Raw genomic sequence first — 22,974 nt, forward strand, 5'->3', positions numbered from 1 at the left:
AATTGTTCATGTCATTAAGAGTTGCAATGCAATCTAGATTAATCTTATAGGTTGATCACTCCTAGTCTAATCAATCACATGCAAAACTATGTCAACCAATTTAATTGCAAGAAATCAATCAATCAAAGAGCATAAACTAGCAATTTCATTAATCAAACATGCTTCCCCCTTTCCCTAGCAACTAATCTACTCACTAATCATGGTGAAATTCAAGAACAAATAACTAGAAAGTGCTTTAATCTTCATTTCTATATCAAAATCTAAGAGAAATCAAGAATAATCAACAATATCAAATTCGAATCCAAAGAAGAACAAGCAACAAGCAAAAATCAAATAGCAAGTAAGTAAAAGATGAAAGAAGGAAGAGATTCTCACTAATATTGATGATTGAAAATGAAGAAATCCAAACTTGATTGATCAAATGTTGAGTTACAAACCCAAATCCAAGAACTTCTCTCTAGATTCTCTCTCTAAAACTAAGCTAATGAAAATTATCAAAAAGTTGCTTTCAAAAAGGAAATACAATTCTATTTATAAGCAAAGAAGAAATCGGCAGCTCCCGCGCCCGCGGAGAAATGGGTACGGAACCCTCCGCGGGCTATCTGGGCAGACCCCGCGCCCGCGGCAACAGAGACCCGCGCCCGCGGCAGTGAAACCCGCGCCCGCGGCTAATCCCCTGCTCCCAAAGCCTGATCAGGGGGCCGCGGTCTCTCTGAATGGAGCGGCCTCTCCATTTTACCCGCGCCCGCGGAGAGCCCGCGGGGCAACCGCGGCAAGTTCCTGCCAAGTTTTGGCAATTTTGAGTAACATAGGCCCGCGCCCGCGGCAAGATGACCCGCGCCCGCGGCCTGCTGGATTTGCCTTGGAAACCTCTCCGAGGCCTCTCCAAGGCCTCTCTAAGCCCTCTCTAGCCAAATGCTTCTTCCTTGCTTGATCATTAAGGTCCCAAATTGAATCCTTTGCCAAAGTGATTCTCACAATACCTACACAAGTAAACAAAGAAAGGAAATAAAAGGGAAAAAGAGCCAAATAAAGGAAAACACGATAAAAATACGAGAATCATAAAGAAAAGAGGAAAAAGAGAAACTAAAGGAAAAAGGACCAAAAATAAGAGAAGAAAGCATGAAAAGGGGAAAGAAATAACCCTAAAAGACTACCCTATGAGTGCCATAAATGACACTCATCAAATTCCCCCAAGCTAGACTTTTGCTCGTCCCGAGCAAAACAAAGGCTAAAAAGGAATAAGAAGGGCTTATTCGAAGCAAAAAGAAAAAGAAAGGCGAGAATTTACACTAAGACTCACTGTCGTAGGAATCACAGTTGTTTTTAGCTACAACAAGCCATTTAAACCCCTAGATCGCTCTAGAGGACGAGTGATGCTCTCGTAAGGGTATCCTAAGAGTTTACCCATAACTCTCCACCAATCCCCCAAGAGACAAACCAGAGAAGGAAAAGAAAGAGGAAAAAGGAAACAAAATCTTTACGAAATGGACTTTACAAAGAGACTATAATTCAAATGAATAACAACCTTTCTAAAGAGAATTATGGTATGCACATTATAAGATACCTAAGGTTGATTGAAACATAAATATGCTAAGCATAGGAACTAGTTATCACATTCCACTTTCATCCCAAACAGTCTTACCGCGTTCCCCCTACTAATCTCATGTCTCCCCTTAGTGAGCATCTCATAGATTCCGCGAAGGAACCGGAAAAGGATCAAATTTTTGGGCTACTCGACATCTTGATTTCGCATCCCCTTTCCTTAGTCTATAACCTATGATTCCCTCCACCGATGAAAGACTCAACTCCTAGGTCCAAAGGTCTTCCCCAAGGTTGTAACGTAAGGCAAGAAGGGTTAAGGTAGGCTTAAAATTTAAAATTTGGTGGTTATCCTAAATTGTGAAGCAAAGACCGGCCAAATCTCAACACCAAACTTAAGTAATCACCAAACAAAAACGTATTAACACCCCCAAGCTTATTCAAAGCAACAATCTACAATCATTAGAACAAAAAGCGCAAGCGCTTTCCCCCCAAGCTAAAAGAAACATTGTCCTCAATGCATAGAGAGGAGAAAGACACTTCATTTTTTATTTATTTATTTATTTTTATTTTTTTTTGAATTTTCTCATTAATAAATTGTTTGAATTTCCTTGAACTTCTTAAAAGCATTAGTCCTTGCTCTTTTTATTTACTAAGGACGGGTTTTACATAAGCATTTGCCATTATTTACCAAATATAAACAACTCAATTATGTGTACCAATTCGAACAAAACCCCAACTTCATAGACCACAATCACCAAACATTGACCCTTGCTTCACAAAAACCAAAAAGAAGGAGAACGAAACAAAAGGCTCAAGATATCTAATTATGCGGCTTGAAAAGAGGGAAAAGGGTTCAAAGGGGTAACAAGTAGGCAAATGTATCCCAAACCAAAAAGGGACTATCCTAGAAAGAGAAAAATACCTCCCCGAAAAATTTGCCTTTGTCCTCCTTAGGTAGTTCGGTCACGGTCTTAGGAATCATACGCTAAGATTCTAGATTAGGTTTGCGAAAATCAAGGATCCATGCCGCTCATGCAAGAGTATGATGAAAGCTTGAAGAAATATAAATCTCACATGGTTGTAGCAAAGACAAACTAAGGGTGTCAAATCAAAGATAGGGAGCAACTACCAACATGCCACAAACGAGTAGAATCCGGTTTCATGATCCCCTTAGTTCTAGACAACTATCTTAGCATGCTTTATCCTAGAATCAACCAAACGTAATCTCAAACCGTGCATACCATTATTACCTAAGAAGACCATTATTCAAAAGCAAAAGTCCAGTGCATACAAGTCCAATTTTCAAAAAGAGGAAGAGGGAAAATAAAGCCTCAAAAAGTTATGCACACAAACAAGATTAAAAGAAAAGAAAAGAAAAGAATGGAAAACTTAGACAAGGACAAGAAAGGGAAAGAGGAAGAGAGCAAAGATGCAATCATAACACATTTATCCCAATCGACATACAAGCGGTCTAATGGCCACATCGCCAAAGACCCCAAACACACTAGGTGTTAAAATCATACATCCTCGAACCGTTCAACTTCTCCTAAATCTAATCTTAATCTAAGCAACCAAGAAAATGAAGAAGTGAAAATAAAAAGGTAAAATAAGAAAGGCCTCACCAAGCATCCGCTCTAAATTAAAGTACCCAAGGAGTAGGAATGTGCATCTCCAAAAGGTTCCGCAATCCAAAACATAGGCTACGAGCAAGGTGAGTTAAAGAAAAAGGCTTAGTAACTTCCAAACAAAAGCAACCAATAAAACACTTAGATACAAATTATATACAAGGACCTAGAGAAACCATCATCATCAAAAATTTTATTTATTTGTTTTTTTTTTCAAGAAACTCCCAAAAAACATCAAGAAATGAACCAAAACAACAAGCAACAGACCAACGAGACCATTAACAAAAATCCACCAAAAGCCTTATCAAAGACTTCCCACCGAGCCCCAGGTGCTTCCCCAAACCAACATAAAACATCCTTTTTGACCCTCCCCCCTCACAAAATGAAGGCATCCACCGCGATGCCTATAATCATGCAAAAAAGGGAAAGGGGAGAACAAAAAGGGGAACAAACATGCAGAAGGGGACTATTGGCAACTAGGGCCGGCACCATCATCACCCGTATCCCAACCTCCGGTGTAACCGGGTGGAAAACCATAGTGACCCTGGAATAGGTCAAGTTGGGATCGGGTTAATTGGTCATAGGGCTCAGGCTGAACAAGGGGCTCGGGGTGATGGGTTTGAACATAGTAATATGCGGGATCACCCCGATAATCACTCCCCCCCGAGACCCTATAATCATAAGGGGGGAAATCGCGCCTTGGCACATCGGGGTCCTCCACCCCAGGCCAATATGGGTACGTAGGGAGGTTGTCACCACCCCATGAAGGTACCGGCCCTTGTTGGGGCGGCACATAAGGGTAGTTGACCGGAGGTGTGACCTCCCCCCTACGCACACTAGCGTCATACAATGCGCTAGTTTGATAAGACAAAGTTTGGTGGTCCGAGTACATACCTTGCATGCTCAATTGCATGCGCTCCATTTGGTCTCTCATGGCCTCCATCTCTCGGAGATAAGCATCCCCTTGGAAACCTTGCTGTTGTTGTTGTTGTTGTTGTTGTCTTCTTTCTCTTCTTCTTCCTTGAGCATCATCATGAAAATGCTCATGTTGTTGTTGTAGTGGCGGTTGTTGTTGCCCTTCATCATATTCATCTCCTCCTCCTTCCTCCTCTTCCTCATCATTCTCATCACCCCCATCAATCTCATCGTCCTCCTCCATCTCATCCTCAATCCTCCCATTGTCCCTAGGGACCATTCAAATGTTCCTAGCCTCACGAAGGATGGAGGTGGCGGCCGGGTTAGGGAGAAGGCAATGGTGGGTATTTCTCACTAGCCAAGAGTAGGTGCCGGTTCTCCTAGTGCTAGTTATGAAACGTAATGTGTTAACTTGCTTCAAACTAATCCACACGTCTTCACTCCTTCCAACCGGAGTGCAAGACTTCAAGAACCCCTCTTGCTTAAAATACGACACAAGACGTGTCACCATGCCCCCACAATGAATTTCCCCCGTTTTGACCCCATGCATTATATCCTTGCAACAATTCATGAAGATATAGCCAAAATTAATCCTTGACCCTAACTCCGGCTTGGTAGCCATCCATAACACCATAATCTCCTCCCTAGACAACTTCCCCAAATCTTGCTTATTAAAAACCGAATACCCAAGAATTCTGTGAAGGATCCTAAGGGCCGGATGGATAATCTCACTAGCAAGAGACTTTTTCGACTCAAACTCCCTCTTGTTGGCTATGGTTCTCCACCAAGAAACCTCATTATACTCAGATTGGACAAGGGAGATAAGGGGCTCGAAGATATCACCATTGGGGTTGAAACCAAGGGCTACATTGAACTCGGCTAGGTTCATGGTGTGTTTGACATTGAAGAGTTGGAAGGAAATAATAAAATCGGTTTCCCCCACCTTATTGAACTCAAATGTGGAGAAAAATTCAATGGAAGGTTCCAAATAGGTTCTAGGGGCCGATTTTAGAAACTCACCCAAGCTAAGGTTATCTAGGAGGATGTCAAGGTCATTTTCAATTCCTAACTTGGCCATATCCTCACGAAAGTAATGCCGGGAGGGTCTAAACTTCCGGTCTTTCATTTTGTTATAGATGGGGGTTTGTTTAGACCGGTTCCAAAATTTGAGAGGGGGTAAAGGAGGAGGAGGAGCATCATCTTGATTTGTGGAATGCGGTTGAGGTTGAGGGTTTGAGGGTTGGCCTTGAGAAGATTGGCCGGGGGATTGGTTTGAGCGCTTCTTGCTACTTTTTACTCGTCTTATCAAATCCATTGTAATAAAATTCACACAAGTCACAAGAACACAACAAACTCCCTCAAACAAATCAACTTCCTCCAAAAATTACTCAAAAACCTCCTTACAAATCCAACCAAACCACCACAAACTACAAGGTACCTGTTCCAATCAACACAACAACCAAAATCCAACAACAAACAACAATATCAACAATCATTCAACAATATAATCATGAATCAACAAGAAAAAGTAACAATCACCCAAATATACCAATTTTCCCATAAATCAACCATAAAACACAAAAATCATGCTCAAATTCAAGGTAAACAAACCAATGTAAAGAAATCAATCGAAATTGACAAAAATATTTCAAAGGTTAGAAGTATACCAAGATTGGAGACTCAAATTAAACTCAAAGCACTTTAAAGACCCGAAATTTCCCGAAGAAGCACGAGAAAGAAGAGGAGGAGTGTTGAAAATGGAGGAAAGTGGAAGAAATTGTGAAAAATTTGGGCAAAAGGTGAAGAAATATGTGGGAAATTAATGTGTTGGGGTTAGGATTTGAGAGGAGGTAGAGAGAGAAAGGGGAAAAATAAGGAGAAGAGGAGAAAATAAGAGAGGAGAGAGGGAGAAGAGAGGCGTGCCCCGGGTTTAAACCCAGTTCGCCGCGCCCTCTCCCGAAAATGCCGCGCCCGCGGAAAATCTCCCGCGCCCGCGGAGAGACCGCGGGGCAACCGCGGGGACTTCCTGGAATTTCAGAATTTTTGTACCTGATGGGGTGCCGCGCCCTCTCCTGATTTGTCGCGCCCTCTCCAAAACCTCCCGCGCCCGCGGAGAGACCGCGGGGCAACCGCGGTAAGTCCCTGGAATGGGGTTCCAAATTTGCTTGAATTTAGGCCGCGCCCTCTCCAAAAATGGAGCGCCCTCTCCAAAACCTTCCGCGCCCGCGGAGAGACCGCGGGGCAACCGCGGGGACTTCCTGGAATGAAGCTTCAAATTTGGTCGAATTGAGGCCTGCGCCCTCTCCAACAGGGGGCGCCCTCTTCAGAACCTCCCGCGCCCACGGAGAGACCGCGGGGCAACCGCGGGAAGTCCCTGAAAATGACATTATAAATTTGCCTCAAGAGGAGAAATTTCCCCCGAGGTCTCTTCTTGCCCTCGGGGAGCCCTCTCCCCAGCACTCTTAACTTTTCTTCAAACCCCTTTTTTTTCCAACAAGCGATGATAATGCCCGACCTACAAGACAAACACAAAACTAACTCAAAAATAAAATCAAAAACCAATCAAGGAAAAATAAAAGAAAAGAAAGGAAAAAGAAATGAGATGAGAATCCGGGTTGCCTCCCGTAAGCGCTTTTGGTTAACGTCGTTAGCTCGACGTGCACCACCATCTCAAGGTGGATTGAAAAGAATCATTTTGTGAACAAGTCCAACAAACACTCCCTCATAGTACTTCTTGAGCCGATGACCATTAACTTTGAATGAAGATGAGGAGTTCAAAGGAGAAATCTCCACGGCACCATTATCAAAAACATCTTTCACCAAGAATGGTCCACTCCATCTTGACATGAGCTTTCCGGGAAACAACTTCATCCTTGAATTGTAGAGGAGGACTTTGTCACCTACACAAAACTCCTTTTTCTCGATCAACTTGTCATGAACCTCTTTGGAGCGAGCCTTGTAGGTGCTAGCACAATCGTAAGCATCAAATCGAAGTTCCTCTAGCTCATGAAGATCCAACCACCTCTTCTCCCCCGCACTAGCTAAGTCAAAATTTATCTTCTTGATAGCCCATAAGGCACGATGTTCAAGATCTACCGGGAGATGGCACGATTTGCCATAGACAAGGCGATATGGAGTGGTACCAATAGGCGTCTTAAAAGCCGTTCTATAAGCCCAAAGAGAATCATCTAACTTGTTCGACCAATCCTTTCTATTCCTTGCAACCGTCTTCTCAAGAATGAGCTTTATTTGACGATTGGAAACCTCGACTTGGCCACTCGATTGAGGATGATATGGAAGGCCGAACTGTTGATGCACTCCATGTTTCCTCAACATCTTTTGGAAAGCGTTGTGAACAAAATGAGATCCGTTATCGCTTATCACAGCCTTAGGCACGCCAAACCTTGGGAAGATGATTTTGTTGAACAACTTCAACACTACTTTGTGGTCATTAGTAGGGGAGGCAATGGCCTCAACCCATTTAGAAACATAGTCCACAGCCACAAGTATGAATTGATTACCATATGAAGATGGGAACGGTCCCATGAAGTCAATCCCCCAAACATCGAACACCTCTAACTCAAGAATGGGTTGTTGAGGCATCTCATTCCTCTTGGAGATATTCCCAACCCTTTGACATCGGTCACATGACTTCACAAAGCCCCATGAGTCCTTGAAGAGATGCGGCCACCACAAACCACATTGAAGAACCTTGGTAGCGGTCTTGGAAACACCCATATGCCCACCACTAGGGTCCGAGTGGCACATCCTTAAAACACTAGGCACCTCTTCATTTGGAACATGTGAAGGTAGTTTTCTCTTGATCATCGGGGTGAATGGGGATTTGGAAGAATCCCGAATATCCATCGAGGAAACAATAGAACTTGTGCCTTGTTAGTCTTTCAATGATTTGATCAATAAATGGAAGAGGGAAGTGATCCTTCTTGGTGGATGTGTTTAGATGTCTATAGTCTATACACATCCGCCAAACCGTGACCGTCCTAGTTGGAATGAGCTCACCCTTCTTATTCTCAACCACGGTCATGCCCCCCTTCTTTGGAACGACATGCACGGGGGAGACCCACCTTGAGCTAGAGATGGGGAATATGATTCCCGCATTCAATAGCTTGGTGATCTCCTTCTTAACTACCTCTCCCATTTGGGGATGTAGTTTTCTTTGTTGTTCGATAGAAGGAAGGGCGCCTTCCTCAAGTGTTATATGGTGTTGGCATAAGGCGGGGCTTATCCCTTTAAGATCATCAATTGTGTACCCCAAAGCACCTTGGTGCTTTCTCAAAACACCACATAACGCTTGAGCTTGGCTCACGCTCAAGGATGCACTAACTATCACGGGATAAGTGGAATGAGGGCCCAAGAACTCATACCTAAGGTGTGATGGTAGAGGTTTGAGCTCTACCATAGGCGCACCATTACCTTCCTTTGATGTGGCCGCTTGCATAGCCTCTTGGCTTGAGATTTTCAAGCACATTTGCTCATCCACTTCTTCCATGCTTCCATTAAGCAATTCTTCATAGAATGCCACTTTCTTGCATGGTGTACCTACTTTGTCCTTGTTCAACAAAACATTCTCAAGAGCATCATTAGAGGTGAGCAAGTTCTCATGCATGGAAGACACAACATGATCAAGTGAATCAATCATCATGCAATTTTCTAGAGAAGAAGATGGATATTTCATGCTTTCATTCAAATCAAATTCAATGACCTCATCTCCTACCTTAAGGGAAATCTTTGCACTCCTCACATCAATCATAGCACCCGAGGTAGCAAGAAAGGGTCTACCTAAAATGATTGGAATGGTAGCATCTTCATCCATTTCAAGCACAATAAAATCCACCGGGAACACAAACTTCCCAACCCTCAATGGAACATCTTCTACCTTACCTTTTGGAAACTTGATTGACCTATCGGCTAATTGCAAGGTAATGTTAGAAGGTAAGAGTTCCCCTAGTTCAAGCCTTTGATAAACCGAATATGGCATTATGCTAACACTAGCTCCCAAGTCACATAAGGCATTATCAATTTGCATCTTGTTAATGACACAAGGGATGGAGAAGTTTCCGGGGTCTTTTAATTTGGGTGGCATTTTGTTCATGATGATAGCACTATAATTTTCGGTCAAATTGATAGTTTCCACAACCTCACAAGTCCTTTTCCCACTCAAAATGTCCTTGAGGAATTTGGCATAATTTGGCATTTGGTTGATCACATCGGTAAAAGGTAGAGAAAGATGAAGTTGTTTTAGCATATCAATGAATCTCCCAAATTGCTCATCCAATTTGTGTCTCATGAATTTTTGTGGGTAAGGGAGCTTGGGTTTCACAATTTCTTTCTCTACTCTCACCTCTCTAGGTGTCTCAACCACAACCTCATCCAATGATGCCCTATCCCCCTCATTCTCAACCAAGGCTTTCTTAGGAATCTCCTTATCCTCACCCTTCCTAGGCAATCTCTCCTCAAGAACCTTACCACTCTTAGTAACAATAGCATTCACGTGTTTCTTGGGATCAAGACCTTGGGAAGGTAAAGAAGAAGGGCTTGCATGATCTTTCAAAGCATTAGCAAGTTGAGAAATTTGATTTTCAAGCATTTTATTGTGGGTCATCATTTCATTGAACTTCTTATCACTAACGGCCATGTATGTGTTCAACAACTTGGTTTGATTCTCAATTATTTCTTCCAAATTGGTCCTAGGTGAAGAAGGTTGGGAATAGGAATTTTCTCCTTGATTCCTTGGAACAAATCCGGGTGGGGGACCTCTTTGAGCATTATTTTGAAAATTGCCCTTCCCTTGGTTGTTCCAAGTACCCCTATTTTGATTTTTTCCATAACCTTGATTATGGTTACCACCACCTTGATTATGGTTACCACTACCTTGGTTGTGATTTCCATAACCTTGGTTTTGATTACCATAATTTTGGCTTTGATTTTGGCCACTATAACCTTGGTTATTATAGCTACCACGAGAACCTTGGTTCCCTTGGTTTCTATAACCACCACCTTGATTATAGTTGTCAAAATTGCCTTGGTTTTGGTAATTCCTATTCCATTGACCTCTTTGATTATCAAACCTTTGAGCATTATTATTTGACACATAATTCACATGCTCACTCTATTGTTATCAAACTCATCAACACATTCATTAGGACAATTACTAGAGTCATGATCATACGATCCACATGCATCACAAAACAAACAACCCATAGGCATATTATGTGAAGAGGGAGGGGGTTGAGAGTTAGAAGGAGTACCTCTCCCCTTAAATTGGGAGGGAAGATTCGAAGCTTGGGATGAAGTAGAAGTGCTCTCCAACTTGGCTTTGATTGCGGTCATCTCCTTTCCCAAGTTTGTCATTTGGGAGGAAAGGTTGTTGATCGCATTTAGATGGTCTACCGAGTACAAAGAAGATTGCTTGCTTGAAGAGTCTCTCTCCCCATCTTGCCAATCTCTATAGTACGTCACCACGTCCTCAATGATGTCCACCACTTCTTCTTCGGTCTTGTTCATGATAGGACCCCCGACCCCCCCATCAAGGCATGACTTGCCTTGGGGACTTAAACCGCCATAGAAGATTTGGACCACTTGGTATGTTGGGATTCCGTGGTGAGGGCACTCCCTTTGATACTCTTTGTATCTCTCCCATGCTTCGTAAAGGCTTTCATTTGGCCTTTGCTTGAACCCTTGAATCAAGGCTCTTGCCTCCGCCGTCTTCTTTTGAGGGTAAAAACGGGACAAGAAGGCCTTTGTAACATCATCCCATGTTCTCAAGGAATTGGGCTTCACCTCTTTATCTAGCCACTCTAAGGATCTTCCTATGAGAGAGAAGGGGAACAACTTGAGGCGTATGAACTCTTGAGAAACTCCGTTGACTTTGATGGTGTTGCAATATTTTTCAAATTCTTTAAGATGGTTCAACGGGCTCTCATTCTTAGCCCCACTATATTGCCTCCTCTCAATTAAGGTGATCATGGCCGGCCGAATCTCGAAATCATTTGCCGATGTTGTAGGCGGAGCTATGCCGCTCTCAAACCTATAAGAACCGGGTATTCCTAGCTCCTTCAAGGCCACTCTCGGATTTTCTCCCATGTCTTGCTCTTCTTCAATCTCTTCTTCACTTGAAGAACTATACCCCAAGGAGAATCGATTAGCTATTCTTCTTCTTGAGAGAGTCCTCTCAATTTCCGGGTCAAAAGGCACAATGGATCGATCACGAGCTCTATGCATGCAAAACTTCAAAGAAAATATTAGTAGCACGGCTACAAGTGTAGCCTAAAGAAACAAAATCTTTTTGTATTTTTTTTTATTTTCAATTAAAATGAAGTAGACTCAACAACAAAAGCTAAGCACCAATAGCAATCCCCGGCAACGGCGCCATTTTGACAACGAAAAAACTAGGTCGTTATCTACCCTTCCCCCAAGTCAAACAAAATTTGTAAACACCTAACCAACCTTATATGAATATAGGGCAAGTTAAGGGTCGATCCCTAGGGAATGCAATGATGAAAACTAGAGTCTAAGTCAAGCTACCTCGAAGATGGAGTTGATATTATGGTTGGCACTATGGTAAAATAAAGCAAGTCTAATCAAGTAAAACAAAGGTCTAAACACTAGGGATATGGGTTCCACATGCGAGTTCAATGATAATGCTAGTTTAGAGCTCAATCAATTAATTCAAGTATTGCAATGGACAAACAATAGTAGCAATCAAGAGAGTTCAAATGCTATCTCCTATAGGCCAATCTAGGTGTCACTATGAAAGGCAAATCAAGAAGAATCACAAGCAAACCCAATCAATTAGAGCAACTTTCAATTCAATTGTTCATGTCATTAAGAGTTGCAATGCAATCTAGATTAATCTTATAGGTTGATCACTCCTAGTCTAATCAATCACATGCAAAACTATGTCAACCAATTTAATTGCAAGAAATCAATCAATCAAAGAGCATAAACTAGCAATTTCATTAATCAAACATGCTTCCCCCTTTCCCTAGCAACTAATCTACTCACTAATCATGGTGAAATTCAAGAACAAATAACTAGAAAGTGCTTTAATCTTCATTTCTATATCAAAATCTAAGAGAAATCAAGAATAATCAACAATATCAAATTCGAATCCAAAGAAGAACAAGCAACAAGCAAAAATCAAATAGCAAGTAAGTAAAAGATGAAAGAAGGAAGAGATTCTCACTAATATTGATGATTGAAAATGAAGAAATCCAAACTTGATTGATCAAATGTTGAGTTACAAACCCAAATCCAAGAACTTCTCTCTAGATTCTCTCTCTAAAACTAAGCTAATGAAAATTATCAAAAAGTTGCTTTCAAAAAGGAAATACAATTCTATTTATAAGCAAAGAAGAAATCGGCAGCTCCCGCGCCCGCGGAGAAATGGGTACGGAACCCTCCGCGGGCTATCTGGGCAGACCCCGCGCCCGCGGCAACAGAGACCCGCGCCCGCGGCAGTGAAACCCGCGCCCGCGGCTAATCCCCTGCTCCCAAAGCCTGATCAGGGGGCCGCGGTCTCTCTGAATGGAGCGGCCTCTCCATTTTACCCGCGCCCGCGGAGAGCCCGCGGGGCAACCGCGGCAAGTTCCTGCCAAGTTTTGGCAATTTTGAGTAACATAGGCCCGCGCCCGCGGCAAGATGACCCGCGCCCGCGGCCTGCTGGATTTGCCTTGGAAACCTCTCCGAGGCCTCTCCAAGGCCTCTCTAAGCCCTCTCTAGCCAAATGCTTCTTCCTTGCTTGATCATTAAGGTCCCAAATTGAATCCTTTGCCAAAGTGATTCTCACAATACCTACACAAGTAAACAAAGAAAGGAAATAAAAGGGAAAAAGAGCCAAATAAAGGAAAACACGATAAAAACACGAGAATCATAAAGAAAAGAGGAAAAAGAGAAACTAAAGGAAAAAGGACCAAAAATAAGAGAAGAAAGCATGAAAAGGGGAAAGAAATAACCCTAAAAGACTACCCTATGAGTGCCATAAATGACACTCATCACCTACTGAAGGCAGGGTTATGCCGAGGGTTCCCCCACCACCCATGAACTCTCCTCCTAAGACGACGCCAAATTGTTTCGGGTGAAAACAATGGGATCTTGCCGAAGGTACTTTGTAGTGGTTGAAGACTGGCTCGGTCCAAGTAATGCTGAGCCGAGGGTTTCCTGCACATCGAACACATGTAAACTGGCCTCGGGGGTTGTGCCGAGGAAGGCCCCTCCGATGCCGAAGTCAGTACAATGTGTAGAGAGAGAAAGTTATGCAAGAGAATTAATTGCTTGAGGCTTATGTGAATGAATGCAATGTAAGAGGAGTGAAGGCTTTTATACCTTACATAATGAGGAGAAATGGGCTTGAGGCCAAGTGGGCTGACCACGCCCTTGACTTGACTTGGCATGGATTGGATATTTTGGCCCTTGACCTTGGGCTTTAATTGAATCATTTATAGACACTAGTAGAAAAAATGCTATTTGTAACGCCTCATTTGTAACTAACAAAGTTTTTTTAGTTACAAATACTATTTCTGTAACCAACATTAGCTATGTCTGTTACAAATAGGATAGTATTGGTAACGGACAACATAAAGTTGGTTACATATATATCCTATTTGTAACGGACAGCACAATGTTGGTTACAAATACATCTATTTTGTAACTAACAATATATAGTTGGTTACGAATAAGAAGGATATTTTTTAGCCCAAGCCCATTACTCCCTTAACCCTAACTACCACTCAAATAGCCGCCCCCTCTTCTTTCTCTCATTTCTATTCTTTCTCCTCCTCCCTTCTCTTTCTTTCTCATTTTCTTTTTTTTTTTCTCTTCTCTGTTCTCTGCACCCGCCCTCCTCTTTCACTCTTCTTTCCCCTCTCTTCTCGAATCTCTCTGTCCCCTTCATTTCTCTTTCCAATGTCTTAGCAACTCCTCCACTAGCATCCATAAGCACACACCGCCACCTATGAGTTATAATCGTCAACAATGGAGCTTCACCGTCAATCCTCCGTCAACAATCGCGCTTGCACACACCGCTTAATAGTCCACCATCCAACGCATGCCTTCGTTGTCAACCAAAGTTTTTGGATGTTAGGTCTTATTTTGATTTATATTAGACATTAGATCTAGGTTTGTTTATTTTAAATTTCTAATTGTAAATATTTTTTTTTGATGTTATTGTAATTTTAATTTATAAGTTTTAGATGAATTATTTATTCCTTTCTAATTTTTGGATTTTTTTTTTTTGTATATAATTTCTGTTAATTTTTGAATTTTTTTGTTTAATTTTTTATGTTTTAATTTCGTAATATTTGTGTATAATTTTTTTTTTATATATATTTGTATATGATGGATCTTCTTTTTTGCGTGTTGGTGGTGGTGCTTGGTGGGTATTGGTGGTGTTTGCAACGGTCGTGGGTGGGGGGAAGGGGTACGACCGTACAAGTTAGGGTGGTATGATTTGTGGGTCGTTGGGGGCAGCGTAGTCACTCTTGTTTTTAGATTCAATTTTAATTTATGTTAGAATATAGATCTAGTTACTCTTGTTTTTATTTTTAATACAATATGGTTATAATTAATTTGTTGATACAATTGTAATTTTACTTTACTTTTTTTTTTTTTGAGATAATGTGGTAGAGTATGTAGGTGGTGGTTGGGGAAATAGGAGTGGCCAGTTTGGTTCATGGGGGTAGGGGTTAGGTTCAGGTTCAACAAGACATCTCAACCTAGCATTTTTGCTAGGTATTTTTTTTTAATATCGAAAATAAGCATTTGTAACGGACAATTAAAATGATAGTTACAAATAACAGCTTAATTGTAACTAACAAAATGTTAGTTACAATAAACTGACAAATTAGGCTATAAAATGGGGTATTTGTAACTAACATTTAGAAAGTCCGTTACAATTGCCCAACTTTTTGTAACTAACAGTGTTGGTTACAAAAGCCTAATAGTATTTGTAACCCCGGTATATGTAACGGACGAAGTTGGTTACGAAAAGCCCATTTTTGTCAGTTACAAATGACGTTTTTTCTACTAGTGAGACCAGACCCAATTAGGCTAAAGTGGACCCAAATACACTGTGAACCTGGGGTATGTAAAATCTTTTGTAAAAAAAATTATACAACATAAAAAAAGATTACAAAGATTTTTCATAATCATGATTATAATAATCATGCATTATCCTATTAATATTATCAAATCCATACATAACCGATCCTTAAATTATCTGTGGGAAATTCTACACCATACCCCTGAGGTATTGACTATTCCACGTTATACCCCTCCCTTTGAAAATTTCCACGCTGTAACCTCAAGGTCCCAAAAGTGATTAAGTTGTACCCCTGCTGTTATCCCTCCGTTACATGTTGTCGTTAGTAGGGCCCACTTTACACCTATTTATTTTTTTTTCTTGATTTTCGTGCTAAAAAATGTCTCATTAAAGGTTTTAGGGGTCATTTTAGCACCTAAACGATCCAAATTGAGCTCAGATTTTGCAAAAATGTAACGTAAAAGCCCTGTTTTATGAATTCTAGATTTGACTATGAGAATTCAAATTCACAAAACGAGGCTTTTACGTTTTTTTTTTTTTTTTTTTTTTTTTTTTGCAAAATCCAAGCTCAATTTGATCCCTTTAGGCCTAAAATGACCTCTAAAACCTTTAATGGGACATTTTTTAAGCACGAAAATCGCGAAAAAAATTAAATAGGTGTAAAGTGGGCCCCACTAATGGCAACATGTAACGGAAGGATAACGAAAGGGGTACAACTTAATCACTTAAGGAACCTTAAAGTTATATCGTGGAACTTTTAAAAGGGAGGGTCACAACCTGGAATAGTCATACCTCAGGGGTATTATGTAGAATTTCCCATTATTATTTGTTATCCTTTAAGCAAATAAACAATTTGATATCTTTAATCTTTTATTGAACTAAAGTAAATTTTGATTGACTAGTAGCAAACATTAAGGAAAGGATATTAAGTATAGAAAAATTATTCTTTCTTCCCAAAAAAAAAAAAAAATAAAAATAAAAATTCTTTACAAGTTTAAAAAAAAAAAAAGGTAAGTGAACACCAAGATTCTCAACATTTAATAACATCATATAACTAATATATAAAGCTAGACTTTTAGCCAGGTCACGAGGCTGCGACACTTGGCGTTCTAACTTTTTGCCACGTGTCGCGCCACGTTGAATAGATTTAAATAGAGCTCATAAGATAAATAAAAAAGTTTATTTAGAATTTTATTTGGATAGAATTATAGGATAAAATTAGTTTAATATATGAAGCTAAACTTTTAGCCAGGTCACAAGGTTGCGACACTTGGCGTTCTAACTTTTTGCCAAGTGTCGCGCCACGTTGGATAGATTTAAATAGACCTCATAAGATAAATAAAAAAGTTAATTTAAAATTCTATTTGAATAAAATTTTAGAATAAAATTAGTTTTATTTTCGATAAAATACCAATATTTCAAATGTACAAATTCAATTATAATTTTATTAAAAAAATTATTAGATTATAATTCTTAAAAATTAATAAATTATTTTTTGTATCATAATATTTTTTTGACAAATCGTATAAAGATTAAAAATTTATTTTATAATTCAATAAACAACCAGGGCATAGCACGGACACAAAACTAGTTCTAACTTAATGCCAATATGTTGAATGAGACACGTATATATCATGAGAACCAGGAAGTAAGTTGAACTAATGATACTATATAAATCAATGAATGACAAAAAAAAAAAAAAAACAAAAAAAAAAATTCTGGCTAACAACTTAATACAAATCCACACCGTATTAGCTGGTCAACAGCCTGGTCAATTTGTTGAAAAGAAACATAAAATATTAATCACACTTGTCTTCCATACTTTCTCCTACTCTGATGAGCAGACATTGAATTTCAGGCATTCCTCCGTTGACCATTATTACTTTGCTTTTTATTTTTTTATTTTCTTTTCACATTTGCCGTGTTTTTTTTTTAATTTTTTTTGAATTAGTTAACATTTCTTTGGTCTGCTAATGAATCCCAAGTTTACAATTGTACCACCTTAATTTGTACGGAAACATTTTGAAGACTTTTCTTCCTCTCCCTTTTTTTGTGCAAAGAAATTGAACAGCTTTCATAATCAATTCAAGCATTCAAAGTAAGTTCTATGATTTTGGTTTCATTTATGTTTGTGTAGTTTGTAGAGTGTAAAGTTATGATTAGAAAGGCAATGATATAGAAGGGATTTGATCTCAGGTATTACTTAACTAACTTAACTAGTTGATATCCGAAGATGGTTTATGTAGATGATGGGTTGATGATGGATTGACATTGGATTGGGTGGAATATTAAATTTTGGGATTGTGTTGGTTTTCTATGTAATAGTTTTGTTTATGGGGTTTGGTTGGCTTCAAATGATAGTTCGATATGTAACTCATATAAGAGTTTTAAGTTCTGTTGAAATTCTGGTCAAAGTTTTGTTTTGTTTGAGATTGTTTTAGAATTAAAAAAGGTGCACTAAAATGTAGAATCTTGAAGTTGTGCAGAAATTTTGAGGGGTTTACATTATTTAGAGCTAGATTCTTCAAGTTGTGTAGAATTTTTGAGGGGTTTAAATTATTTAGAGCTAGATTCTTCAAGTTCTGCTGAATTTTTGTGGGGTTTAAATTACTTAGAGCTAGATTCTTCAAGTTTTGCAGATATTTTGAGGGGTTTAAATTATTTTGAGCTATCTCATTACATTCTTACTTGTTATTATGAGGGGTTTAAAGCTTTAAATTATTTTGAGCCATCTAAATTACATGTATAGATTTGTGTAGTTTGCAATATGATGAATTTCTGTAGTTAGTAATATGATTAATATGTGTAAAATGTACCCTTCAAAAAAAAAGAAAAAAAAAGTGTAAAATGTATAAGATTGAGAACGGAAGAAATTTTGTTAGTCCAATTTGTTTTCTTGACTTAGTTGAGAAAAGTAAGGTTCTTAGATTCAATTTTAATGATTTCGGTTTTCATAAGGACTTGTTCATTGTCTGAGTGTGCTTAAATAGTAATTTGAATTGCTTTCTTTCTAGGTATTAAGTGCACCAAACTTAAGGTTCTTATTTTTCAAAGTTCGGAATTTTGGTCTACGCTTGTCTCTTGCTCGCTGTTCTATGTATTTAACGGTTTAAGGCAGTAATTTGAATGACCCTTCTTCTAGGTATTATGTGCAGTTTAGTGCAGTTAGCGCAAATATCTGCTAAGAACTGATGTTTCTTGATAACCCATCTCACCGTAGTGTCACACATGGCTTAAACATAGGTAAAACTTATATACAGGCATAGTGATAACTATGTACAATATTCATTTAAGGACACCTACTAATTTCATTATTGCCTCCTTGTTACAACATAGTTTTAGCATAGCAATCTAGTTAAACTTTGCAATGAATTGTAATCGAATTATTTATTGATTTTTCATGTGTACTGTTATACTACGTATATAATATGCAGTATTTATTATTTTCCAGCTTGTGGTATTTAATTAATGTTTGAGCAAAATTCTATTTTGCAGGTGTTTTGGTAATTTTGTATTAATAACTTTTGGTTATAAGGAAAAATATCTTCGTTGTGGTTACATAGTATGCCTTGTTTCCCTTGCTCGTTTGGTAAAAGAGTAGAGTCTGCTGTAAGAACTCCTGCTGCTGCTGCTGCTGAAGGTAAACGCTTAGTATTTAGTCATAGCATGTAATTATTAAAATTTTATATCTTTTTCCCAATATATATGTAATATGTTTTTTACGTAAGGTTCCTGAGGTGCTTCCAATTCAACTTCTATTTTAAAGAAGTTTCATGAAATAGTAGAGGGTCTACAAATATTATACTATTATATAGGATGTCTATGTCCAGTGAGTCGAAACTCGAAACATATTGAAATCCATGCTTATCAAGATTATTAACTGCACTAGTTTCACTTTCTCTTGTTTGAGGATTTCTGATTGATTTGTTTAATGGCAGAATTTGCAGGAGTTCAGAATGTAAAGCTATACAGCTACAAAGAACTTAAAGTTGCTACTGATGACTTCTGTATAACCAACAAAATTGGAGAAGGTGGTTTTGGGTCTGTGTATAAGGTGACAACTTTTATAATGCTATCACATTATCAGCAAAATAATATTTATGAACGCAGAGAGAATTTGTTTAATCGACATCTTTGAAGTCAAATCAATTTAAAATATATATATTCTGTTTGCAGGGAAAGCTTAAACATGGAAAGGTTGCTGCCATCAAAGTTCTGTCGGCTGAATCGCAGCAAGGGGTTCGTGAGTTTTTGACTGAGATAAAGGTGATCTCAGAGATACAGCATGAAAACTTGGTCAAGTTGTATGGCTGTTGTGTGGAGGGGAGCCATAGAATACTCGTTTACAACTATCTAGAAAACAACAGCCTTGCACAGACTCTACTAGGTAACTTTTACACATTTTGTCCATATTAGTAGTTAGTACCCTCATCATATTCATATAAGGTACTTTTTCTAATGACAGATTCTAGAAGGGTGTGTTTGCAATGATTTTATGCATATACTTACGGGGAAATTTCTTCATCTGTTACTAATTTTAAGTGTGCAAGTATCTCAAGGATAATAACTTAAGCTTTGTAATCATAGGCAGGGGAAACTGTAGCATTAAGTTTACTTGGAGAATACGTTGGAATATCTGCGTAGGAATAGCTCGTGGGCTTGCTTTTCTTCACGAAGAAGTACGTCCACATATAGTGCATAGAGACATCAAGGCAAGCAATATCCTGCTCGACAAAGACCTCACTCCCAAAATTTCAGATTTTGGTCTTGCGAGGCTTATGCCACCCAATGCCACTCATGTTAGTACACGGGTCGCTGGCACATTGTGAGTGAGAACTTATTCTTTGTTTGATCTTAATCTTCATTAAATTCCTTGAACTCAGAATGGATAATATGAAGCAAATTAGGTAATCAATTTTTAACACATTGTTAACGATCATATGTTCCTATTTTATGCCAAATGCTTGGTCTGGTCAGGTAAATATATCAATATACCTCTGCCCTCAGTTCTGCCAGATTTGGTGTTGTTCTGTGCTGCTAAAATCTTTGTTCTTAGTGCTCACTTCTCTATAAATACTGAAGTAATATAGGAAGTAGTGAATTACCATATCAAAAATCGCTGCTGAACTTTGGTCCTGCGCTCTTTCCTTTCAAAGAATCTCTAACAATACAAGAACATAAACTTCCATTTAGATACACCAAATCAGACAAACTCCTAGGTAGTTTAGGTTATTATCCATTTGGCTCTTGTTTTCTAGATTGTTTAAGTTGCTTTATAAAGAAAAAAGGTGGAAACAAGCATCAACGTTGACCCTATGTTCTCAAGAATCCCTATCGATATTATTTCTCTCCCAAAACTTATCAGTTCTTCATGATTTCTACGTTGTGTACTCTATTTTTAAACAGTCTCTTGTGCAATGGGACTGAAGTTATTGTGAGACCAGCAGACCAGGGTGACCTTATTTTCTATCTTAGTGGTGAGTTCTTACTTCTTTGGGAGGTTTTATTAAACAATGTCTCCCAATTAGTTTTCGGATAATCTCACCCAAGATTTTCTTATACTTTTATTCAAGCAAACAACTAAGGAAACTGTAGGTTTAAAATTCGACTTGCTACACCACATTCATTAACTGTCATCTTTGCATGTATCAGTACTTAAATCATGCAGCGAGAGTTTTATATATTTATTTTATTCAATCAATTGGTTTATAAAAAGTATACCATGATGACATTCTCCATAATATCTTTTATAGATGTGTATTATTTAGCTCTCCTCTACATTTTGTGATTCTTTCTTCTTCTTCTCCAGAGGCTATCTGGCTCCAGAATATGCAGTAAGGGGGCAACTGACTCGAAAAGCAGATATATATAGTTTTGGTGTTCTCCTGGTGGAAATTGTCAGTGGAAGATGTAACACGAACATGAGAATGCCAGAAGGAGACAGATATCTTCTAGAGCGGGTAAGAGTTTATTCAACAGTAGATGTAACTTCTGTGAAAGAATAATAGTTGAAATGATTATTCATAATTTCATGTGTCTTGATCACTTTGTTTAATATCTTCTCAAAAGCTAGTTAATTAGCCTAGCTTATGATAGATTATTTGATTCTGAGATCTACAGAATGTCAACATGAACCTTTACGAGCATTACTAGGTAGGAGTAGGATCTTGGTGACTATTGAAACTGTTCAATGCATTGTTGGAATGGAAGTTCAATGACTAAAAATCTTTTTCTATTTACAATTTTTACGAAATATGGTTGTATGAATACTCGTATATATTACTCATATTTTGATATCTGGCTGAAGATAATGTTTTTGTGTTCACACTTAATTATGTTGAAAGTCACAACTGCTCAATTTCAGCTTTAATTCACTTTGGATTAAAACAAGTAGATCTCTTACTTTATCTTGTAGTTCCTCTGCTTTTCATTTCATGGGTTGATGGGGTGGCAAGGAATCTATGTGTTTGTAATGGAGCTGTGTTCAATAGTGACAATTGGTGATTGGTCCAACTTTCCCAATTCCCACTGCCATGACCTTAGCGTACAATCTGGGCTGTTTCCCTCTCGACTTTGGATCTTAGCACCCAAAAAGTCTGTCTTTACCACTTCTCTGCATTGGCAGATTGACGAGCATATGGTTGTTAACCTAGCTTAGAGAAAAAGATCAGCACCTGCATCTCAATGTAATTGACTTGCTTCTAAAGGGGGCATATAAGGGAAAAGTCAAGTAGAGTGACAATGGATATAGGAGTCAATTTGTATTAACTAGCCGCATCATTTATGAATTCTGTGTTGTGACACTTTCTATTAATAATCACATGTTTTGTCACAGATATGGGAATACTATCAGCGAAGGGAGCTTGTAGAACTGGTGGATATATCATTAGAAGGGCACTATGATGTAGAGGAGGCTTGCAGGTTCCTTAAGATAGGCCTGCTTTGCACCCAAGATGCTCCCAAGCTTCGACCAGCCATGTCCTCTGTGGTGAAAATGCTGACAGGTGAAAAGTGCATCGATGAAATGAAGATAACAGCACCAGGATTGCTCTCTGATCTTTCTGAAGTTACAATCCGGAACACCCACGACAACGCTGATACCAGAACTACGTCTGTTGACAAAGATTTATACTCCAGCTCAGACAGCATGAACAATTCAACCTTTTCATCTGGAGCTTCAACTAGTGCCACATTGACATTCACAGCAGTTAAAGAAAGAAGTCTGTAAAATTCTGGATTGAATATTTCTGAGAATCCCATGTCAATGTACTGTAATTTGAAAGTATCGGAATTCAAACAGGTGCACATAGATAAGATTAGTTCATTTTTTTTAATAAACTGATAATGAAAAGTAATATACATGTTTAATGCTCAGGGAGATCTTGTATAGCCAAAAAGTTGCAACTAAGATGTGAAAAATTAAAAAAATTTCGAATATTATGTAGCCAAAGAAGTGTCTTTTTTGTTTTTTCATTTTTTGGTAGAAATTATTACCTTGGATTTTACTTCAAACTATCTTCTCTGACTTTTTCGCATTTTTTCCTCCCGCCAATGCAAGTTTCAAATTGAATTTTGGGTTTTTCTAAGCTATACCCTCGTTGGTTGTTGAGTTTCTTATATGTGCCCACGTGTTTTCAAAATTATAGGATGTGCCCTCCAATTTAAGGTGTTTATTCAACTGTACATTATGACGTAAACCCAACGTTATTAGTTGTGCTAGCTGTTGATTACCCCATTTTGAAGAGAAATTTCACGCCTAACTTAAGTTAGAGTTATATAAGGAGATTAATATTTAGTATATTTTTTTTTTTTTTTTTTTCACATTTTCTC

General features: G+C 38.7%; 1 protein-coding gene and 1 pseudogene across 4 annotated transcripts; both read left to right on the forward strand.

Annotated features, from left to right (window-relative positions):
- The first annotated feature begins 10,698 nt into the window (after positions 1–10,698).
- LOC145629777 (small nucleolar RNA R71) lies at positions 10,699–10,797 on the forward strand (annotated as a pseudogene).
- Positions 10,798–16,855: 6,058 nt separating this feature from the next.
- LOC145629114 (cold-responsive protein kinase 1-like) lies at positions 16,856–22,611 on the forward strand. 4 transcript variants are annotated; one of them, XM_081681623.1, is made up of 7 exons: positions 16,856–17,002; positions 18,640–18,784; positions 19,083–19,198; positions 19,321–19,531; positions 19,732–19,969; positions 20,954–21,104; positions 21,980–22,611. In XM_081681623.1, exons 2-7 carry the CDS (start codon positions 18,709–18,711, stop codon positions 22,370–22,372), a joined length of 1,185 nt encoding a protein of 394 aa, XP_081537749.1. In that variant the 5' UTR covers positions 16,856–17,002; positions 18,640–18,708; the 3' UTR covers positions 22,373–22,611. The 4 variants fall into 4 exon arrangements, with proteins under 4 accessions (XP_081537749.1, XP_081537751.1, XP_081537748.1 ...); XM_081681625.1 differs by having other exon boundaries at positions 16,895–17,242; positions 19,092–19,198; XM_081681622.1 differs by having other exon boundaries at positions 16,896–17,242.
- Positions 22,612–22,974: the final 363 nt, after the last annotated feature.

Source organism: Chenopodium album, chromosome 4 (genome assembly GCF_948465745.1).
Source record: "Chenopodium album chromosome 4, dcCheAlbu1.1, whole genome shotgun sequence".
Taxonomy (NCBI): Eukaryota; Viridiplantae; Streptophyta; class Magnoliopsida; order Caryophyllales; family Amaranthaceae; genus Chenopodium; species Chenopodium album.